The sequence below is a fragment of the Melanerpes formicivorus genome, unplaced genomic scaffold, assembly GCF_026170545.1.
Source record: "Melanerpes formicivorus ecotype bairdi unplaced genomic scaffold, bMelFor1.0.p_v2 SCAF_15, whole genome shotgun sequence".
NCBI classification, from domain to species: Eukaryota; Metazoa; Chordata; class Aves; order Piciformes; family Picidae; genus Melanerpes; species Melanerpes formicivorus.
In genome coordinates, this window is record NW_027142367.1 from 6,519,727 (window position 1) to 6,540,731 (window position 21,005).

General features: G+C 41.8%; 1 protein-coding gene across 2 annotated transcripts in view; it reads right to left on the reverse strand.

Annotated features, from left to right (window-relative positions):
- INVS (inversin) overlaps positions 1-21,005 on the reverse strand; it is a 106,036-nt gene that overhangs the window by 11,206 nt on the left and 73,825 nt on the right. For both annotated transcript variants that reach the window (XM_068147518.1, XM_068147517.1), the window contains 4 exons: positions 19,094-19,200; positions 13,039-13,251; positions 6,358-6,650; positions 415-1,219 (listed from right to left, as the gene is read on the reverse strand). In XM_068147518.1, the coding sequence (XP_068003619.1) occupies positions 415-1,219; positions 6,358-6,650; positions 13,039-13,251; positions 19,094-19,200 (1,418 nt within the window). The remainder of the gene's footprint in view (positions 1-414; positions 1,220-6,357; positions 6,651-13,038; positions 13,252-19,093; positions 19,201-21,005) is intronic.

Genomic DNA, 21,005 nt, shown 5'->3' on the forward strand with positions numbered 1-21,005 from the left:
TCAGAAAAGCATTTCAGCTGCACCACTAAATGGTGGTGAAGGATCTGGTTACAAAAGCCTTTTCAGGAAAAAGCCTACATCCCTACGTGTGCAAGCCTGCAGTGAACTCTGCGAAAGGCAAATCTTGATTGTCCCACTAAAAAAACACCAGTGCTGAAATAAAAGTTTAGTAACTTCTCCAGCTATTAAAAGTCTTCAACTACCTTGCACTTTTAATGAACTTACTGATATCATCCTAGGAGACTGGAACCCACTTCCACTTGCCCGAGGAAAGATCGTCAAACTCCCGATTCAGCACTCACAACATTATAAGTAAAAGGACCAAAAAAAGTGCACTGCCAACAAGCCTAACTTAATTTACACCTGCTTGTGTCTTGCTCCTCTCTAGCTCTTGAAAACTGTTTCAAGCCTTACCTTCTCCATGTCCTCTGTATGACTGTAGCAGCGTAGTTCTTCTTCCGAAACAGCTCTTTTCTCCTTCTTTCTTTTTCTATTATCTGCAGCCGAATCTCTAAGGGGATTAGTTCAATGTTTGTACTTTGCCACGAGACAGAACACAATTGATCATCTGCATTCCTGGATCCAGTTATGCCTGTTTTTTCCAAGTTCAAACTGTCATCAGGAGCAGAACTCGCTGCTGGGTTTCTTGGCACAGTTCTGGTAGGTTCTGCCTCAGCAGACAATAGAGGGGAGGCCTTTTTTGCCAGTTGGTTATTTCCCACTTTGTTAGTTTGTTCTACAGCATGCACGCTGTCATTTCTGGTGTTTACAAACACTGTTCTGGCACTTCCAGGCCTACTAGAGCCAGCAGGTGAACATCGCTCATTATTCACCTCTTTATTTCTGGGGTGCTGCTGATGCTTTTTGCCTTTGGCAGGCACTTCACACTGTTTTGGGTTTCTCACAATTCCACCAGTACAACTGACGCTGCAGAAGGACACAGCTGTTCCTTCACTATGGTCCTGGCTGCCAGACGAAGAGTGACTCTGATCTCTTGGTTTCTCCCCAGCACTAGCAGTCCTACAAGCAGAAGTATGCCTTCTGCTCCTCTGAGTGCACGTACCCATTGCCTCCACGGTGTGCTCCTTGTGCTTTCCTCCTTGCAATTCCGTAGCAGCTGCAACCTGCTGTTTCACTTCAGCTTTTGTTCCCTCTTTTGCTTTGCCGCAATGGAAATGCACACAACTTGACTTGCTTTTGATGTGTTTCCTCAATGAATCTTTAGAGAGAGAAATGGAAACCAATGCTCAGTCTCTGATCCAGCAAAACATAGTTTATACCTCTAATAGTATCATAGTATCAGTCAGGTTTGTAAGGGACCACAAGGATCATCTAGTTCCAACCCCCCTGCCACACTAGATCAGGCTGGCCAGAGCCTCATCCAGCCTGGTCTTAAACACCTGCAGGGACAGGGCCCCAACCACCTCTCTAGACAACCCATTCCAGGGCTTCACCACTCTCATGGTGAAGAACTTCCTCCTCACATCCAGCCTGAATCTCCCCACCTCCAGCTTCATTCCATTCCCCCTAGTCCTAGCACTACCTGAGATCCTGAGAAGTCCCTCCCCAGCCTTTCTGGAGGCCCCCTTCAGATACTGGAAGGCCACAATTAGGTCACCTCGGAGCCTTCTCTTCTCCAGACTGAACAGCCCCAACTCCTTCAGTCTGTCCTCAGAGGAGAGGTGCTCCAGCCCTCTGATCATCCTTGTGGCCCTTCTCTGGACATGTTCTAGCATGTCCATATCCCTCTTGTAATAGGGGCTCCAGAACTGGATGCAGTACTCCAGGTGGGATCTCACCAGAGCTGAGTAGAGGGGGAGAATCACCTCCCTTGACCTGCTGGCCACACTTCTCTTGATGCAGCCCAGGATCTGATTGGCTTTGCGGGCTGCAAGTGCACATTGAGAGCTCATGTTGAGCTTCTTGTCCACCAGCACCCCCAAGGTGCTGCTCTCCTCTGGGCTGCTTTCCAGCCAGTCACTGCCCAGCCTGTATTTCTTTTTGCTCAGTTAGCCTTGAGTGCATTAGGATTGACTTAAAAATAAAATAATGTGTGAGCAGGGAGAACAAGAAGAGGATGTGATTGCCTGTAACAGTGCACTCACAAACTTCTTCATTTCCTTTCTATTCCACAAATATTTTTCTTTCTCACATTACATTTGAGTTAGATGCCTAAAAAAGACTCAGGGAGAAACTATTTTTTTCAGCTCCCTCAAACCAAAACCTGGTCATCTTCAAAGAAACAAGCTCACCACATGGTGGAGAAATGCAGCTGTATGAACACACCTGCTCGCTCCACTGAGGACACTGTAACAAACCTTCCCTGATGGAAGATGATTTGCTAAACTTCTCCTGTAGCCACCCAGCACCCTGGCACATGATGACAGCCAGGGTAACCCACTGACCCAGAATACCCAGAGCACTTGGTTTCTCAGTATTTTCCTTAACATCCTAAATGAAATACTCAAGTCCTTCCCTTGCTGCAAGATTTCTTTTCTGAGCCTAGGGTGGGAAAATAAATCCTGTGTCTAAACACTCTTCTGAGAATGACTCAGAAGCTGGATTGGAGTGCAAAAGTAAAAATCTCCATCTACCACTCACCTTCTATCTTGCTAGGAAACTAATAGGGTAATGAGAAAACAGACCATACAGGATGAAATGTAACAAACAGACAGGCTGTTAAAGGGTAGCTATGAAGGGGAAAGAAAATGGAGTTATCTTTCATATATAGTAGAATCACAGAAAACTTTCTGGATTACCCAAAACCTGTTAAAACCCTGCTATATTTTTCATCACTGTAACACCTTTACAGAATAATTTCTTGACAGGACACTGAAATATGGCAAATTAACAGATTATACAGAAGAACATCTGGATTATCATCAATGATATCTCCAACAGAGATTTATTACAGCCAAACGGAGGGCTACAAGGACGATTTAGGGACTGGAGCACATGCCTCATGAGAAGAGGCTGAGAAACCTGGGGCTGTTCAGTCTGGAGAAGACTGAGAGGGGATTTAATAAATGTATATAAATATCTGAGGGCTGGGTGTCAAGAAGGAAGGGACAGACTCTTCTCACTTGCACCCTGTGATAGGACAAAGGGCAATGGATGTAAACTGCAGCATAGGAGGTTCCACCTCGACATGAGGAAGAACTTCTTAACTGTAAGGGTCACAAAGCACTGGAACAGGCTCCCCAGAGAGGTTGTGGACTCTCCTCTGGACTTCCAAGACCTGCCTGGATGTGTTCCTGTGTGACCTACACTAGATTCTATGGTCCTGCTCTGGCAGGGGGTTTGGACGTGATGATCTCCAGAGGTCCCTTCCAACTCCTAACATCCTGTGATCCTGTGAATAGCAAGTACAGAGCACAGAGAAAGAAATTAAGGCAGATGAGATAACAAACATAGGAAGGAGGATTTCAGAGTGAACATCAGAACTGACCCACCAACTAAATCACAGTTTTCATATATTGTTAGGCAATGCAAAAACTCTATTTGCAATTGCTGAAGATCTTTCTAAGAGCCAGCCCACGGGATCTAAATTTATATTTTAACTCCAGTGAAGTAGCCACTGAAGTCCATTAAAGTTTTGCTCACAAGAGGATTGATTAAAACACCAAATGAAAACTGATAAAAGGACTTCATGATTTCATCCAACATTTCCTGGCACCATTACAATAACAAAAAGAAGATGCTTATGTGAAAGTGGCAGAGCATTTTACTTGAACCACAGGCTTTTTGGACTGGGCAAAAGGGGGTTTCTTTATGATTTCTGAAAGTAAACTGGTCTTGCTGTAGAAGAAAATGTGTTACCAGGTATTTTCACAAGAACCCTAAGTAAAGAATTTTGCTCTCTTCATAGCCAATACACATCACACTATCACAGTATCACCAAGGTTGGAAGAGACCTCAAAGATCATCAAGTCCAACCTGTCACCCAAGACCTCATGACTAGACCATGGCACTAAGTGCCACGTCCAATCTCCTCTTGAACACCTCCAGGGATGGTGACTCTACCACCTCCCTGGGCAGCACATTCCAATGAGGAATGACTCTCTCTGGGAAGAACTTTCTCCTCACCTCCAGCCTAAACTTCCCCTGGTGCAGCTTGAGACTGTGTCCCCTTGTTCTGGTGCTGGTTGCCTGGGAGAAGAGACCAACCCCTTCCTGGCTACAACCACCCTTCAGGAAGTTGTAGACAGCAATGAGGTCACCCCTGAGCCTCCTCTTCTCCAGGCTAAACAATCCCAGCTCCCTCAGCCTCTCCTCATAGGGCTTGTGCTCAAGGCCTCTCCCCAGCCTTGTTGCCCTTCTCTGGACATGTTCAAGTGTCTCGATGTCCTTCCTAAACTGAGGGGCCCAGAACTGGACACAGTACTCAAGGAGTGGCCTAACCAATGCAGAGTATAGGGGCACAATGACTTCCCTGCTCCTGCTGGCCACACTCTTCCTGATGCAGGCCAGGATGCCATTGGCCTTCTTGTCCACCTGGGCACACTGCTGGCTCATGTTCAGGCAGCTGTCAGTCAGTACCCCCAGGTCCCTCTCTGTTTCTCATGATGGAGAAAGGTAATAAACAATAGTGAGGAATTTCCTATTTAAAATTATATTTTTTGAAAAAATTATATTCTGCTTTAGAAGACACACTGAAAAGCAAAAAGATTCCAAGCAGTAGCCCACATAATTTTTCCCATCAACTTGGAAAAAGTATTCTGGCATAGCTGCTTCAGAAATGGTCCAACTTCAAGGAAATCTTCAATCAAAAGTCCAAGCTACACAGAGCTAGCATTTCCTGCTGGTTAGAACTCCCTAGGTTACTGTGAAGGGTAGTGTAGAGAATTGAACATTTATGTGGGCTTTCAAACAGATCAGCATTAGAATCCTCTGCAGAAAATTTGGCAAACTCAGTCTGGATCTCTGTAGTCAGTTTGACCCTACAGCCCATGTTTCCCAAGGACTAGCTACTACCTACATCCTTAGGTCATTCTCTGTGTGAAAGCAGTATGTTTGTTCCAAGTAGCAGTGGGAGTCCAACTGATGCAATGCAGTTTCCATTGGCATAACAACTGGAAGATTTTGGCAAGAAATGTCTGTTCATTCCTCTATCACTTCTTTGTCTTTCTCTTTCTCTTCTCCCTTCACTGTTCTAATGCTTCCCACTCCTTTTTCCTTTCCACTGTTTTCAGGACTTACCAGTTTCTTCTCATCCTGTTCATTTCAACTACACATTTTTCATTTGGCAATTGCTGTTTCAGATTTTACTTTGCCATCTGAATATGTTAATTAACATAAAGTTAATAGATACACAGATAAAACTTAGAATTTTTAACAACTCTGCTCATCATTAGCTATCACAGTATACATTAGGCTAAGACACAGATTCCCCTTTTCCTGTGACAATATAGTCAAGTATTCTGCTTACCAACATATTTCCATGTAAAAAAGATAAAGAAATCTAAGTAAAATGATTCAGTGGGAACAGCTCTTTGATTCCCCCCCCGCCTTGGATTATTAAAATATCCTGATTAGCAGAATTTCCAGAGCAATTAGCAATAACTTTCAATCTGAGACGGAGTTCTTGCAACTTACCTTAAAGAAACTACTTATCCAAGTTTTGCTTCTAATGATTAGATGCTTGAACATGATCAGTTTTGAAAGATTTGAGCCCTGAGCTCCTGTATCTGGCTGAGGTCAGAACTGACTGAAACATTACTAAAATATTTGTCTTGATAAAAGTAATATAGGAGTGCTCAAAAAACTATGTGAAACGGATGATGCATTTACAGACAGAATAAAAGAATGGTGCAGGGCAGGGAGAGTAACAGAAAGAGCTCTGCCACACTGTTTCACTTCTAAGAAGAGTTTGACTTCTCAAAAAAATATCCTACCATGTGCTCAGCAGGAGGACTTCAAAGACAGACCTTGTCACAGAGAATAAACTGGCTGTACAGCTCTCCCTGTATGCTAGAGATGTCACTTAGGACAATTTTACTCTCACTTTAACCTCCTTTAAAAACAAAAGGTACAAATTCTCCATACACATTCTTCAAGAATACCAGAGATATGCCAAGTATCTTTAATCTCATTTTCTCCAAACAGGAGAAAATAAGGAATAGAACAACTACCAACAACCTATTCTCTCATTTTTTAGGTACCTTTACAGACACTGTAGAATACTTAAGTTGACAGAACACAGACACTAAAAGAATCTCTCTCTAACTCTATGCTGTATGGATTGCTTAAGTAATGACAGAACAAGAAATGACAGAAAGACTAAAACAGGTGCTAGGTAAAACCACCATCAGACTTGGACAAAAAGGATTATCAGAACAATTACAAAAGATTACAAACCTTGCCTGACTTTATGACCGTCACTCTGAGGCTCTGCTGACTCCTTTGGTGCCTCTTTGTTGCGACAAGCTTTAGGTGAACCTCTACTGTTTCTCCCTGGTTGAATTTGTGAAGCACTGAGGGACAGAGGTCTCTTATTCTGTGTATCAATTGGTTTACTAGGTAACTGTGAGATGCTGCTAGTCTTGTCTCGATTTGCAGGGCTCTGTTGTGCTCGAAACCGATTTTGTTCCACGTTCTGCACCCCCTTCTGTAGCTTGGCTTCTTTCCTCTTACTTTCCTCTTCACGTTTCCTGTAATTATAGGCAATGGCATAAGAATTCCAAAGACAAAATCTTGGGAGCATGTATCTAGTTGCACACATTCCTCTCTACATACCTGACACAGCCACAATAAACTCTGACTATATATATATACACATATATTATTTTTTCTTTTATTTCTTTTTTTTTCCTTTTTTTTGTTTTTTGTGAGAAAGGGACAAGTATATTAGCATGATACAAAATAAGAGCTGACCTGCAGCTACAGCTAAGCTCAGTCCTTACAGAGACCTCTGCAGAGGGACCTCGACTGACTGGACAGATGGGCAGAGTCCAGCATGATGGCATTCAACAAATCCAAGTGCTGGGTGCTGCACTTTGGCCACAACAACCCCATGCAGAGCTCAGGCTGGGGTCAGAGTGGCTGGAGAGCTCCCAAACAGAAAGGGACCTGGGGGTACTGACTGACAGCCACCTGAACATGAGCCAGCAGTGTGCCCAGGTGGCCAAGAAGGCTCAATGGCATCCTGGCCTGCATCAGGAACAGTGTGGCCAGCAGGAACAGGGAGGTCATTGTGCCCCTGTACACTGCACTGGTTAGGTCACACCTTGAGTACTGTGTCCAGTTCTGGGCCCCTCAGTTTAAGAAGGACATTGAAACACTTGAACGTGTCCAGAGAAGAGCAACAAGGCTGGGGAGAGGCCTTGAGCACAAGCCCTATGAGAAGAGGCTGAGGGAGCTGGGATAGTTTAGCCTGGAGAAGAGGAGGCTCAGGGGTGACCTCATTGCTGTCTACAACTACCTGAAGGGTGGTTGTAGCCAGGAGGGGGTTGGTCTCTTCTCTCTAGCAACCAGCACCAGAACAAGAGGAAACAGTCTCAAGCTGCACCAGGGGAAGTTTAGGCTGGAGGTGAGAAGAAAGCTCTTCATGGAGAGAGTCATTCCTCATTGGAATGTGCTGCCCAGAGAGGTGGTGGAATCACCATCCCTGGAGGTGTTCAAGAGGGGATTGGATGTGGCACTTAGTGCCATGCTCTAGTCATGAGGTCTGTGGTGACAGGTTGGACTTGATGATCTTTGAGGTCTCTTCCAACCTTGGTGATACTGTGATACTGTTTACCAGCCAGCTGCCCTCTCAGTTTGCAGCAGTTCAGAGGGATTGAAAGCAATGAAATCTGTGGGGTTTTTATAAATATACAAAACTTTAAAAAGCAGGATTTTTGAAGAGGTGTCAGAAGATGAGGAGTGTGATACTAATAATGAGGTCTGTATTTAGCAATAAACAATGCTTTGATAGAAGTAGCAATTCAATGCACTGCACTTGAAAAGCAAAAAACCTTAGTAATCATCACTTTGAGGTCTGTGGTGACAGGTTGGACTTGATGATCTTTGAGGTCTCTTCCAACCTTGGTGATATTGTGATACTTACCTGTGTCATAATTGATACAGAGAAGAATAAATTAACTTTGAACTAGCTGCTTCTATGTATTTATAACTTCTAGATAATTTATTTTACATAAACATTTTATGCATCATACCAGTGATAAATCCTGAAAATGCAAGAGGTTAATGGAAAACTTCTGTGCACAGACTATGCCATTGCAACTATGACATTTGGTTCTCATAAATGAAAGAAGTCATACAGCTCTTAAATAGCGTAGCTAGGAAAGAGAATTTTGGACAACGTTAGGAATGGTGCATCTGTTGAATGAAGTTGTGCAGCCTGTTTTGAAATACAGTGGGATATCACTGTGCTTTAGCTGTTAAATTCTTTTTCCTACCAAGCAGAGTAAACCCAATAGCACCTAGCTAACATGACATACCTACCTACCACTGGATTTGTTTTTATAAATTAAGCACTGCTTGCAAGATGAAGTGACACTTTTCCTGTTGGAATGGACAGGTGGTAAATGTCGTATCATGTAGCAGCCTGATATTTTAACTTGCTTCCAATGCTACAACAGAGTTTGCAGACTGTTGACACATTAGCTCACAGAACAGCATATGACAGGTTAGTTATGCAGCATGCCATCCTCAGTTCCTGAGAGTCGTATCAATGCCAGTGTATGTCATTTCAGTGTGAGCTGCCAGGGAGAAGCCTTAACTTTATCTGTCAGTACTATCTTATCAAGTACGCTCTGCAGAAGCAGCTGATTGAACTTTGTACCTGAGAAGCTGCTAATTGATCTGAAAAACACACTCCTGGAAGCCTGAGGTTCACTATTCCCTCTGGCACAGAAAAAAGTGACCAGTTTCAAATGATACCGGCATTCCACAACCGGAATACGTGGGGATGTCTGCCTTTGGTACACTATGGATCTCACAGATCTGCCATTACACTGCTATCTGAGCACATATATCAGATCTTACTATTCACAGAAGAGTATTTTTCTCTTTGTTAATTATAATCAAGCAGCCTACTGCCAGTAGCATCCTCCATTCAGCATATTAAAAAATAAAGTGTGAGACTTTAATTGTGTGATACACAATCGAGCCACAGTGGCCTGGGCCCTTTGGATGAGCAGATTAATCCCAGAATCATGGAATGCTTCGGGTTGCAAAGACCTTTAAAACTCATCTAGTCTAACCCCCTTGCAGTCAGCAGGGGCACCTTTAACCAGATTAGGTTGCTGAGGTCCCATCCAACCTGATCTTCAATGCTCCCAGGGGTGAAGCATTGACTACCTCTCTTGGGCAACCTGTTCCAGTGTTTTACCACCCTCAAAGCATTAACTTCAGCAATGCACCCACTGCAAAGTTATTGAAATAAACACAGGACCAAACAAAAAGAAATGGAGAAGTAAAAGGGGAGGTTTTTTAAAAAAGGTCTTGTTTGTGTGCAAATTTTTCGTACTAAACTGGAGAAATAATGCATGAAAGGGATTTCAAAAACCCCTCTCCATAGGCCATCATCCTAATTATCACAGTAGAGCTTAGCTGATTAACAGACTCTTGAATGCTTATGAATCTCCCCTTCTGCTTTGCTTTATTCAGTCAGAAATTTAGTTTGTATTGCAATGAAGCCTATCTCCAAAAATCAGAATTTCCAGGCTTTGCTGTTGTCTAAGCTGAGGGAGTAGGATTCATGAACAAGTAAGGAAGTAGACAAGTTCCTGACTTCCACACTTTCGGCCACTCTAAGGATGTTCTGGTGATTCAACAGGATGCAAATTTGGGCTCTAAATTTAGACAACTGCAGCTCAACAGTGATAACAGAGCTGGCAGGCCAACATTTTCCAGTGATAACTGCAACAGAATTTTGTCTTGAATGGTCAGAAATTTTTATTTCATTACAAAAGTGAGAGAATGGAAACAGCCTTTAGCAGATGGAAAGGAAGAGTTTCAGCCTTACACGTTAGTGAAGACACAGAGATGCTTTGAGTTTTTGACCCTGCTGAAATGAATCCAACCTTTTCCATTTGCTAAGAATACTTTGCTTTTTCTATCTACTCTGTGGGGGACATTACAAATTTAGAATGTGTCCATCTGCCTGGAGAACATTCTTGAAGTTACCCTTGCAAAAAAAAAGTTACTTAAAAAAATTAATATCTGAAAATAGATCTTCAGGTATGATCCTATTACTGCTGAAGCTTTATCTGGACCAGAAGGAGTTTCATGTTGTATAAATATCTAGCATGATGCTAGTTTTGAAAATGTAACACTGTTGATTCATAACATGTTGAGTGTCTGACCTATTACAACCTTTTAACAGATAATCTTTAACAAAAATGCAAAGAAACAGTTAACTTTTAGTATTCTAAGCTATTGGTCTTCCCAAACGTGTAGAGCAGTCAGTTTGCCTTTACCTAACAACCTGTTTTTATCTCGACCATGTCTTATATTTATTTAAACACCATTTCTAATTCAGTCTTCAGTGTATTTAGTCTTCAGCATCTTGGTGCTATTTGCAAATGTAATACTTGACTTCTTAAATGAAAACATTACATAGTATGAGATTCAGGATGCATTTAGGTGAAATTCTCACTGATATATGCATCTAGTTTCAAGCTGAACCCATCCAACAGCTTTTCAATTCATGCTACATTGAGCTACTTTGCTAGCTAATGAGAATGGCACATGAGAAAGGAAGAAAACATTAGGCAAGTCTGAATGACAGCCACTGTTTCTCCATGACCACAAAACCTGTTATTCTATCACAAAAGAAAATCAAGTGGCTTGACATAATTTCTTCTTAGCAAATCCATACCAGCCATTACTTCTTTCTTTGTTTCGTTCCAGATACACTGATGTTTGCTTACTCATTCCAGAGGAAGGGTAGGGAATTACTGTAATAAATCCAGTGAAAGACTACAGAGAAGCTTAAGAGACTGGAGCATCTTTCATATGAGAAGAGGTTGAGGGAGATGGGGCGGTTCAACATGGGCAAGAGAAGGCTCAGGAGGGAAATCTCATCTATGTCTACTAACACCTGATCTGAGAGAATCAAAAGAATGGAGCCAGACTGTTCTCAGTAGGATCCACTAACAGGACAGCAGGCAGTAAGCATATTAAAGCAAATTAAAACTCGTTAAATTCTACCTGAAAATAAGAAAACTAATTTTAATTTTTTTCTCTCCCCACTGTGAGGGTGATCAGACACTGGAACATGTTGCCTGGAGAGGTTGTGGAGTCTCTGTTTGCATAGATACTCAAAACCTCACTGGATATGGTAAGCTGCTCTTGATGACCTCACATGTCACGTCTTGTAACCTGTTAGAGCTTACTTGTGACATCCTTGAAAGGCCTCACCTCTGAGTTTTGGCTTTTCTAACACCAGCTCTACATTCCCAAACAACGTTTTCACACTCTTCCTTTGGTGCCCATTCCTGCTGCCACATCCTGTGTGTTGTCTTTTTGCATTGCAGCTCTGTCATGGCTTCCCTGTGTACCCAAATTGCCCTCCTGATATGGCTCTTTGCTTGAGGAAATAATAGTGTGCCTGTTGTCCTGGCCTTCATTTCATAAACTACCATTTATTTCATAGAGGTTTGTTCCACATGTGAGAATCTATTTGTATAGAAATATTTCACAGGCATTGACTACGTAACTTTACTAGAAGATAAAACAGGTATGAGATACTGTTTGACTTTTGGTTAAGAAAGTAAAAGCTCTGACTACTGAAAAACATGCAGACTTAGGAATTATTTCTGTTAGTGAGACTTTCTGAATCAGCATGTTACAAAGCAAGTTTTGAATATATATACACTGAAACAGCTGGGGGGTGTGGGTGTGTTTAATCTAGGAGTTCACCATTTTGGATTCACACCTAATGCCTACTTTTATCTGGAAAGCACATGTTTCAGCGTTAGCAAGGATACTGCATTTTTGTATGTAGCAACACCCTGGCCACATTTAGTGGTGGAATGCACAGAATGTCGACAACATAATGTCCCTCCAGTTTATTAGAGAACATAAAACTGCAATTGAATAAAATCTGTTATGTGACAGCTTGATTTGCTTGTACACTCTGATTGTATTTTAATCCCGGTTTTATGGTATTTGGTACACAGATTTTGTTTCTATTGTTTTCAAACAAATCAACAACAGCTTAGGAAGTTTCAGAAAGTACATCAGAAACTCAACAAGCAAAATGATTACAACAACACCCCCCCACATTTCCAGGAGGCAATCTTTTTTTAATTTAATCTTCAAGATGTGGTATCACAGACTCTTCTGAATATGACTGTCATCCTGTCAACATGCTAGTTCCTCAGCTTTCCTTGTTTTGCCATGTACTTGCATATTACATAAAGCTTGCTATTTATTTTGGGATTATCTGGAAAATTATTTCTATGTGGAATGGAATGGAATGGAATGGAATGGAATGGAATGGAATGGAATGGAATGGAATGGAATGGAATGGAATGGAATGGAATGGAATGAACCAGGTTGGAAGAGACCCTCAAGATCATCGTGTCCAACCTATCATCCAACACCACCCAATCAACTAAACCACACAACCAAGCACCTCATCAAGTCTCCTCCTGAAGATGGGCAATGGGCAATCACTCTCTTTGTGTAGAACTTCCTCCTAACCTCCAGCCTAAACCTCCCCTGGCACAGCCTGAGACTGTGTCCTCTTGTTCTGGTGCTGGCTGCCTGGGAGAAGAGATCAACCTCTGCCTGTCTACAACCTCCCTTAAAGTAGTTGTAGAGAGCAATAAAGTCACCCCTGAGTCTCCTTCTCTCCAGGCTAAGCAACCCCAGCTCCCTCAGTCTTCTCATAGGGCTTGTGTTCCAAACCCCTCACCAACTTTGTTGCCCTTCTCTGGGGAAAAAAAATACATTATATCCTTCCTATAGTTTCATTAAGGGGAACATATAAGTGATAATGAGTAACAGACAAAAATTATACACTGATATATGCAAACTTATGACAAATGTCTATTTGTTGGAGTAGATTTCAAATCTCAGACTTACTTGGCAGCAGCATCTTTTCTCAGTTGTTCGTGCTTCATTAAAAGATTCTTCCTCTCTTGAAAAGCCTTTCTAACTTTGTATCCTTTGTAAACAGCCTGAATCTTGAAAGCAGCGATGTCCTGTATGGCAGCTATAGACAGAGCCCCGTGTTCCAACATGAACTGAATCACTTCATGGTGCTCACCAAGCAAGGCATAATCCAGTGGAGTATATCTAAAAAGAAACAAACACCCACAAAACAAACCCACAACAATTATCACTGAACTACAGTTCTAACCATAACAGGCATTTAATTGACCCTTATTTCATAATAAGACAGCTTCTAGTATGAAGACAGATTAACATGGTTATTCAGTAGGCTGTTTTACCCATTTTTAGTATTGTTTTCCTGTATTTCCTGTCATTCTATGCACTGCAACTATACTTAAGAATTATTTCAGTCTCCTAATACAAGGAGAGAGGCAGACCTTATGAAGCGTTGTTTAAAGCTACAAGGATATGGAGAAAGAAAATTGTTTTCACAGAATCACAGAATTAACCCAGTTGGAAAAGACCTTCAATATCATCAAGTCCAACCTATCTCCCAACACCATCTAATCAACTAAACCATGGCACTAAGTGCCTCATCCAGTCTTATTTTAAACACTTCCAGGGACGGTGACTCCACCACCTCCCTGGGCAGCCCATTCCAATGGCCAATCTCTCTTTCTGTGAAGAATTTCTTCCCAGCATCCAGCCTAAACTGCAAAATTGTTTTAGAAACATAGAATTGTTGGGGTTGGAGGGGATCTCAAGGATCATCCAGTTCCAACTGCCCTGCCATGGGCGGTGTGGTGGGTTAATGCCCTTTTCTGAAAACAAAAAAACAAAGCAGGGTGGAGGGCTTGTGGGTACGAATGACTCTGTGTCGCTGGGAGGTTCCATCATATGAGGAAGAAGAACTGGAATGGACTGATACTTGAGCCTGAATGAGAGACTGTGTGGAAGGACGCCCAGATGAAGACCTGGACTGTTGCTAGACATGTCATCAGAAGAGTTCTAATTTGATGATATGTTCTGGGTGCAGGGATTATGGTATGGAATAAGGGGTGGCGTGTGGTGGTTTAGGCTGGGTGCTGGCCCGGATGCCACTGCACAGAACACACCTGGGAGGTCCCAAGGGGTGGGCCCAGCCCAGGGGATGGTCACAGGCAGGTATTCCATTTCCCATACTGCCCTGCTCCCCTACAAAATGTCCATGCGGGGTCTTCACTTCCTCTTTCGTCCCCAGCTGCAGCCTAGGTAAAATGGCCTGAGCCGCCTCCCTTGGGCCTGCCCCAGCCCAAGGCTGGGTTGGGGGGGGAGGAAAGGGCCCTGGGGGGGGTTTGGGTGTACCCCCAGGTGGGGATGGGATGTTCTTGGGCATGTTCTGGGATTTCTCTCTTTGTCACGGTGCTTGTGGTTCTCTGTAAAGCTTTCATTGGTGTTTGTTTTTAAATTGTTTTTCTATTTAAACTTTCCATCACTTTTGCAATCCCTTTGTCTGAGTCGTTGTTTCTGCTCTGTGGTGGGGAGGGGGTTTGCCCCAACCCATTACAGGCGGGAACACCTCACATTAGATCAGGTTGCCCAGAGCCACATCCAGCCTGATATTAAAAGCTTCCAGGAATGGGGTTTCCACCACCTCCCTGGGCAAGCTGTTCCAGTGTCTCACCACCCTCATGGGGAGGAACTTCTTCCTAACATCCAATCTGAATCTACCCATTTCTACTTTTTTTCCCATTCCCCCTAGTCCTATCATTACCTGACATCCTAAAAGTCCCTCACCTGCCCCTTTTTCCCCTCAAATACCAGAGTACCTGGGCTCTGTTGGAGTCTCCTCCCACCCCAGGTGTGGCCACTTGGCCCTCCCCACCCACTCCCCTTTTTAATCCCCCTAGGAAAGGCAGAAACCCCAGCTGAGCCCATCTGGGCTGAGGGATCCTCCTCTCATCACTGGTGAGTGCCCATGGTGCACACTGGGTGATGGTGGTGGTGACAACAAAGGCCGGGGGGCCTGGTGGCCCCCCGGTTAGTTAGGAAGAGGATTGATGCTCCCTTCTACAATGTTCATAGGTGCTGGCTTGGCCTCCTTACTGGGGCTGAGCTCCTCTGTGTGGTATCTTGGCTGGTGAGGGTCTTGCCCTGGGCTCTGGGATGGGTGTAGTAATGGTGGTGGTGGAGCAGGAGTTGTTTAGTCAGATGATATTATGCTATTATGATATTTTTACCTGGAGGCCCCTTGAGTCTGCTCTCATCATTCAGTAAATCTCTGCTTTTGTGCCTCATTTACAGACCATTTCTTCCTCTTCACTGCTGCTTTTCAGAAATAAGGAAGGAAAGGAGGAAGGAAAGCAATAAAGCATATCTGGAAAATGCATTTACTTATCAATCAGCTCTGAACAGGAAGCCTTCAGGAAGAGGGACCAAAATCTTCCAAAGGCCTACCCAGAGAATTGCCTGCTTCAGGCACATAATCTTAAAAAGATGTCATTGAGGGTTCTGATGTAGAAATACAATCTAAATAGAAAGGAAGTTAAGACACTTTTTGTGTTACTTCCATGTAAATTTAAACTCTAGAGACCTACTGTCAAATCTTCTGTGACAATGACTGAGGTCAGTATGACTGACCAAGCAGCAAGATTACATCTGCATCATGGGATAAATTATTAATTTTTAAAAGAACTAGGGAAATTTAAGTCTGTTTTCAAATGAGCACAGGTACCAAAAAATTAAGTGTCTCTGTGGTGTCAAAGATGGCCAAACTCTTTTATAAATAATTCTCAAATTTCCCACTGTCAGCACAGGAGTGGTATTTACGTACCTCCCTCACCACTGCTGAAACATTAGGCAAAGACATCTAGTGACTTAAAATTATCAAGGCCACATAATACAAGTCTATGAAACAAATAGTGTCAATGCATGCAGTTGTGAAAATCAAGGCTCTTCTTGATGGTAACTTGCTAGGACACAATGCTGGTAAGCAAAGCAAAAGAGACAGAAAGCACAATTGGACTTGCCACACAGCAATGATTTGATGGAAGGATTAACAGTGTCTGAACTGAAGTGTCTGCAGGAATAAAGACAATGACATAACATGAAAATTTGTATGTCAAGGTGTGCTGCTGATAGTGTTTAAAGAGATACAGATTTTTGATAACCCAGCAATGGGAGCCTCAGAATCACAGAATTGTTGGGGTTTGAAGGGACCTCAAGGATCTAACCCCCCCTGCCATGGGCAGAGACACCTTCCACTAGATCATGTTGTTCAGAGCCACATCCAGCCTGGCTTTAAAAACACTCAGGGATGGGGTTCCCACTGCCTCCCTGGGCAATCTGTTCCAGTGTCTCACCACCCTCATGGTGAAGAACTACCTGATGTCTAATCTAAATCTCCACTCCTCTGGCTTGGATCCATTCTCCCTAGTCCTCTCACTGCCTGAAGCACTAGAAAGTCCTTCACCAGCTTCCTTGTAGGCCCCCTTCAGGTACTGGAAGGCTACAATTAGGTCTCATTGGAGCCTCCTTTTCTCCAGAGAATGTTTCAGAAAAGTATTTTTAAAGTATACTTAGTTCTGAATATTTTAAATAACAGGTACAAAAAGATACCAAGGCAAACTTCATGCTAACTGCATGTTTGTACCAAGGCAATGTATTATATTGTGGATCCCAGCCATGAAGACCTGTATTTTTAAACATGGATTCCTAACTCCACTGGAGCTACCTTTGAAAGTAAAATAAATATATAAATAATTGCTCAGATCAAGCCTGAGCAGGGGTTTGTATGACTAGAAACCATCACATACCCTTCTTGCAACCAGCCATTACTCTGTTGTGTTAGTTCAAAGCCTGCTATAAATTTTCTTTTCCACTGGTTACATCTAAAGCAGCAGCTTTTAAATCAAGTTGCCTTCACAGGAAGACATGCAAAGAAGACATCAGCCATCAGATGCTATACATAACTGAGCACAAAGTTGGTCAAGCAGCAGCTAGCTTGGCAACACATCAAGTTGGTTTACAAAATAAATTTGCAAAGAACAACAAATTACTACCTTCCAGAATAGCACCTGATCACCTATCTGCTGCAAGCAGGTGGTCAGCTTTAAATCTTAGATGCAATCTCAGCCTTGCCTTTTCACACTTTTTTTTTTTTTTAGTTTTAACTATGTTTGAATTTTGAACTGCTACTTCAGATTGCACCCTACAAAAGTGAAGACAGGGAGTTTGTTTCTATGGGTCTCTTCTCCCGGGCAACCAGCACCAGAACAAGAGGACACAGTCTCAAGCTGTACCAGGGGAGGTTTAGGCTGGATGTTAGGAAGAAGCTCTTCACAGAAAGAGTGATTGGCCACAGGAATGGGCTGCCCAGGGAGGTGGTGGAGTCACCATCACTGGAGGTGTTTAGGAAGAGACTGGATGGGGTGCTTGGTGCCATGGTTTAGTTGATTAGATAGTGTTGGATGATAGGTTGGACTCGATCTCAAAGGTCTCTTCCAACCTGGTTAGTTCTGTTCTATTTTATATATATATAAAAAAATACTCTTTGGAGAAATTGTTACTGATTAAAAAACTATTTCATCCAATTAAGGATGAACCATATCCATGAGATTTTTTTTTACTCTCTTTTACAACATTTGACCTGATTCTTCCACTTCACAAACTTTTGATCTCTTAATAAACTGAGGATTTGTAGATGATTATTGAGGGGATTGTGCAAATTTTGTGTATTTTAGGAGAATTACAGGTGAAGACTGGTTCATCTAGAAATACTGGAAATCCGTGTTGTTCTGCACATGGACTAAGTGCTAAAGGGCTGACACCTGGAATAGTGCTAGTTATGTTTTGAGTAACCTAGGTTTATACACAAGATCAAGTATTAATGCCAGAAGAGAAACAAAAAAAGATATGCAGTGAATGAGTACACTAAAGCCACAGCAAAGGGCTTTTCCTGACATATGAGCATCAATAATACATTTCCACAAAGTAAGGAAAATAGCAGACTCCTTTGCTCCTTTCTGGCAAAAGAATGGCTTTTAATCTTACTTAAAGAGTAATTTAATTACAGCTGTTTATTTAATTTTCTATCAAAAATTACTAAAAAGAGCATTGGCACTGCTTAATTAGGAACTACTTCTGTGCTTCTCAATAAAAGATAGGAACAAAAAAAAAAAGAGATCTGAGTGATGTAGAGAACAAAAGAGAAAAGATGGGGGAAGAAAGCAATTAAAAACTAGAATAAGTATGGAAGTCTCAGATTTAGCACTAAAATATGGGGTTTCAAAGTCCTTAAGTTATTTTAAATGCTGAAATACTCAAATTTATATGGCATACTTATTAGGATTTTTATTTATAATTATGAGGAGGTCATCTACCCTGGAAAAAAAAGGCATTATAATTTTCTGCTAATAGTAATTACATTCACAGTCAGGTGACTAATTTGAACTCCACAACCTAAATCACTTTAAAAAAAACACTATTAATTATATGTCAATGAAAGACAAAGAAAAGAGATGCAAATGTACTGTCTCTTTATGATTATAGGAGGATGCTTTTTCATAATTTTTTAACTAGGCCTTTAGAATACAGTTAACAACCAGGTAACTTGTAATCACCATTTTAAAAGGTAACATTCCATTTCTCCTATTTTTTTTCTTCTCACTGTATTCTCACTAAACAGAAAAGAAAAATTCCAGTCTACTCCACCAGCAGCAGAAATGCCTTTTCATCCTTTGTCTGCACATATCTGCTGCCACTTTCATACAGGTGAAAAAGACCTTTAATATTTCAAACCAGACTGGAAGGAGTAAATGCTTGCAGAAATCTTTAAGTTCAAGATTCAAAAACATAAACAGTTGAAGCTGCAGTGTCTTACTTAGAGACTTTTCAAGTTAGGAAAGCTACTTACACTGAAACCCAAGATTACAAACATTCCTTTTAGATACAGGATCGTGATTCTCTGGCACTATCTGAACACTTAACATTTGAATCAACAGGTAGCACTTTTGCTAAATTACAGAATTATGCATTGAGGCAATACCTTTCCTCACTGTTCTCCATATGATTAGGGAAGGCATCAAAACCAAGCAGCAACTTTATAGCATCAAGGTACCCATTGTTACAGAGCCAGTGTAAAGCAGTTCTTCCCTGTAAACAATAGAACAGAATAAAACCAAATATTATCCCCAAACTCTATCATGCCACAATGGAAGTCATAAATCATACTGTAATTCAATGCTTTTCTGGATGTGAAGGATGAACTGATTCTTCCAAATAAACTTCCTTGTTAAAATAAAAGAATACAGCTTAAAATGAAGTTACTTAAAAATGAAGTTGTGGGGTTTTTTTTGGTTATTGTTTTTAATGAGATTACAAGAATAATGCTTTTTCATGTAAAGAGACTAGCTCTATAGTTGCTTTCTTTGTAGCTATGCTACCCAGGTCTGAAGCAACCTTTGTAGTTCAGGCTGTTTTCTAGGCTGCTCCAAAACACTGTGACACTGATAAAAATTACCACAGAATTCAAAATCTGATTAAGTTTGAAGAAAGCTTATGAGCTCAGGTAAACAAAGAAACATGCCAGCTGTGCTTTCAAAACAAGCCTGATTTCCAAAGACTACTTTGTCTCACATAAAGCTGAGATCCAGCTCTCAAACTGCACTTTATACGGCCAGCTCATACATGATCACTATTGGAACCAGGATTACAGAACCACAATCCAAATACCTCAAGCTCTGTTAACATCAATGCAACACAGATATTTCACTTTGTTTCCAGGCCATGCCTCCTATCTTTGTCTTGTTTTGAACTCTAAATGTAGGAAATACCTAGGAGGCTGGTAACCAAGAAAAACATGAAGACATTCTGAGTTCACTACTAGAAAGCTGCCTCCTGAACCCCACTGGTTGAAGAGCATGCTGCAGTGTCTCTGCCTGAAATATGTTTAGCTGTACTCAAGGTATCATAGTATCAGTCAGGGTTGGAAGGGACCACAAGGATCATCTAGTTCCAGCCACCCTGCCATGGGCAGGAACACCCCACACCAGATCAGGCTGGCCAGAGCCTCATCTAGCCTGGTCTTAAACTCCTCAAGGGACAGGGCCTCAACCATCTCCCTGGGCAACCCATTCCAGGGCTTTACCACTCTCATGGTGAAGAACCTCCTCCTCACATCCAGCCTGAATCTCCCCACCTCCAGCTTTATTCCATTCCCCCTAGTCCTATCACTACCTGATATCCTGAGAAGTCCACACATCTTGTAACAGGTTGGAAAACCTCACCAGCATGCTCTGTAGAGCTCATGCTAAGACCCACTTTCCCACTACCTGGAATTATCCATGCCCTGCAATGAACAGCTACAGAAGAGTTTAACAAATTAGGTGAAATTCTTTTGAACGATGAAGTTCTACCAATTTCTGAGAAATTATGTCGTATAACAAAGAAATCTGTCGTTATGTTGCACAATTATTCTGGCTCCTAGTTTCACTTACTGCTTGAAAAAAAGCAGAAATGAACATACAAACTAATCAGTGGGTTGATTTTTTTTTTTTCCCCACCTGGAAAAGTGATACATATGTGGATACTTCTGTGCATAAGTAATTGAAGCAGTTCATATGCAGTCTCACTTGCAAGATCTTACTTGCTCTATCTCTGTGCTGAAGAAACACATTACAGGCTATAAAATCACGTTATCGTGTCAGCTGTTAATAAGGAATGACAGAAGTTAAATCAGATGATTAACATGACTCCTTAGAAGATCACACTTTGGTAGGGAAAAGTCAAAAATAATCTGGAAAAATATGAATCTTCAATTCAGGCTGCATGTTAAAATGCTACTTTTCATTCAAGATTTTTAACAGTGAAGTCATAGGGAAAATTATGTCAGAATGCCTTTCCTTTCATCTTTCTATGTCCCAGAATAGAAAATTACTTTGAAGAAAATGTTTTGATTT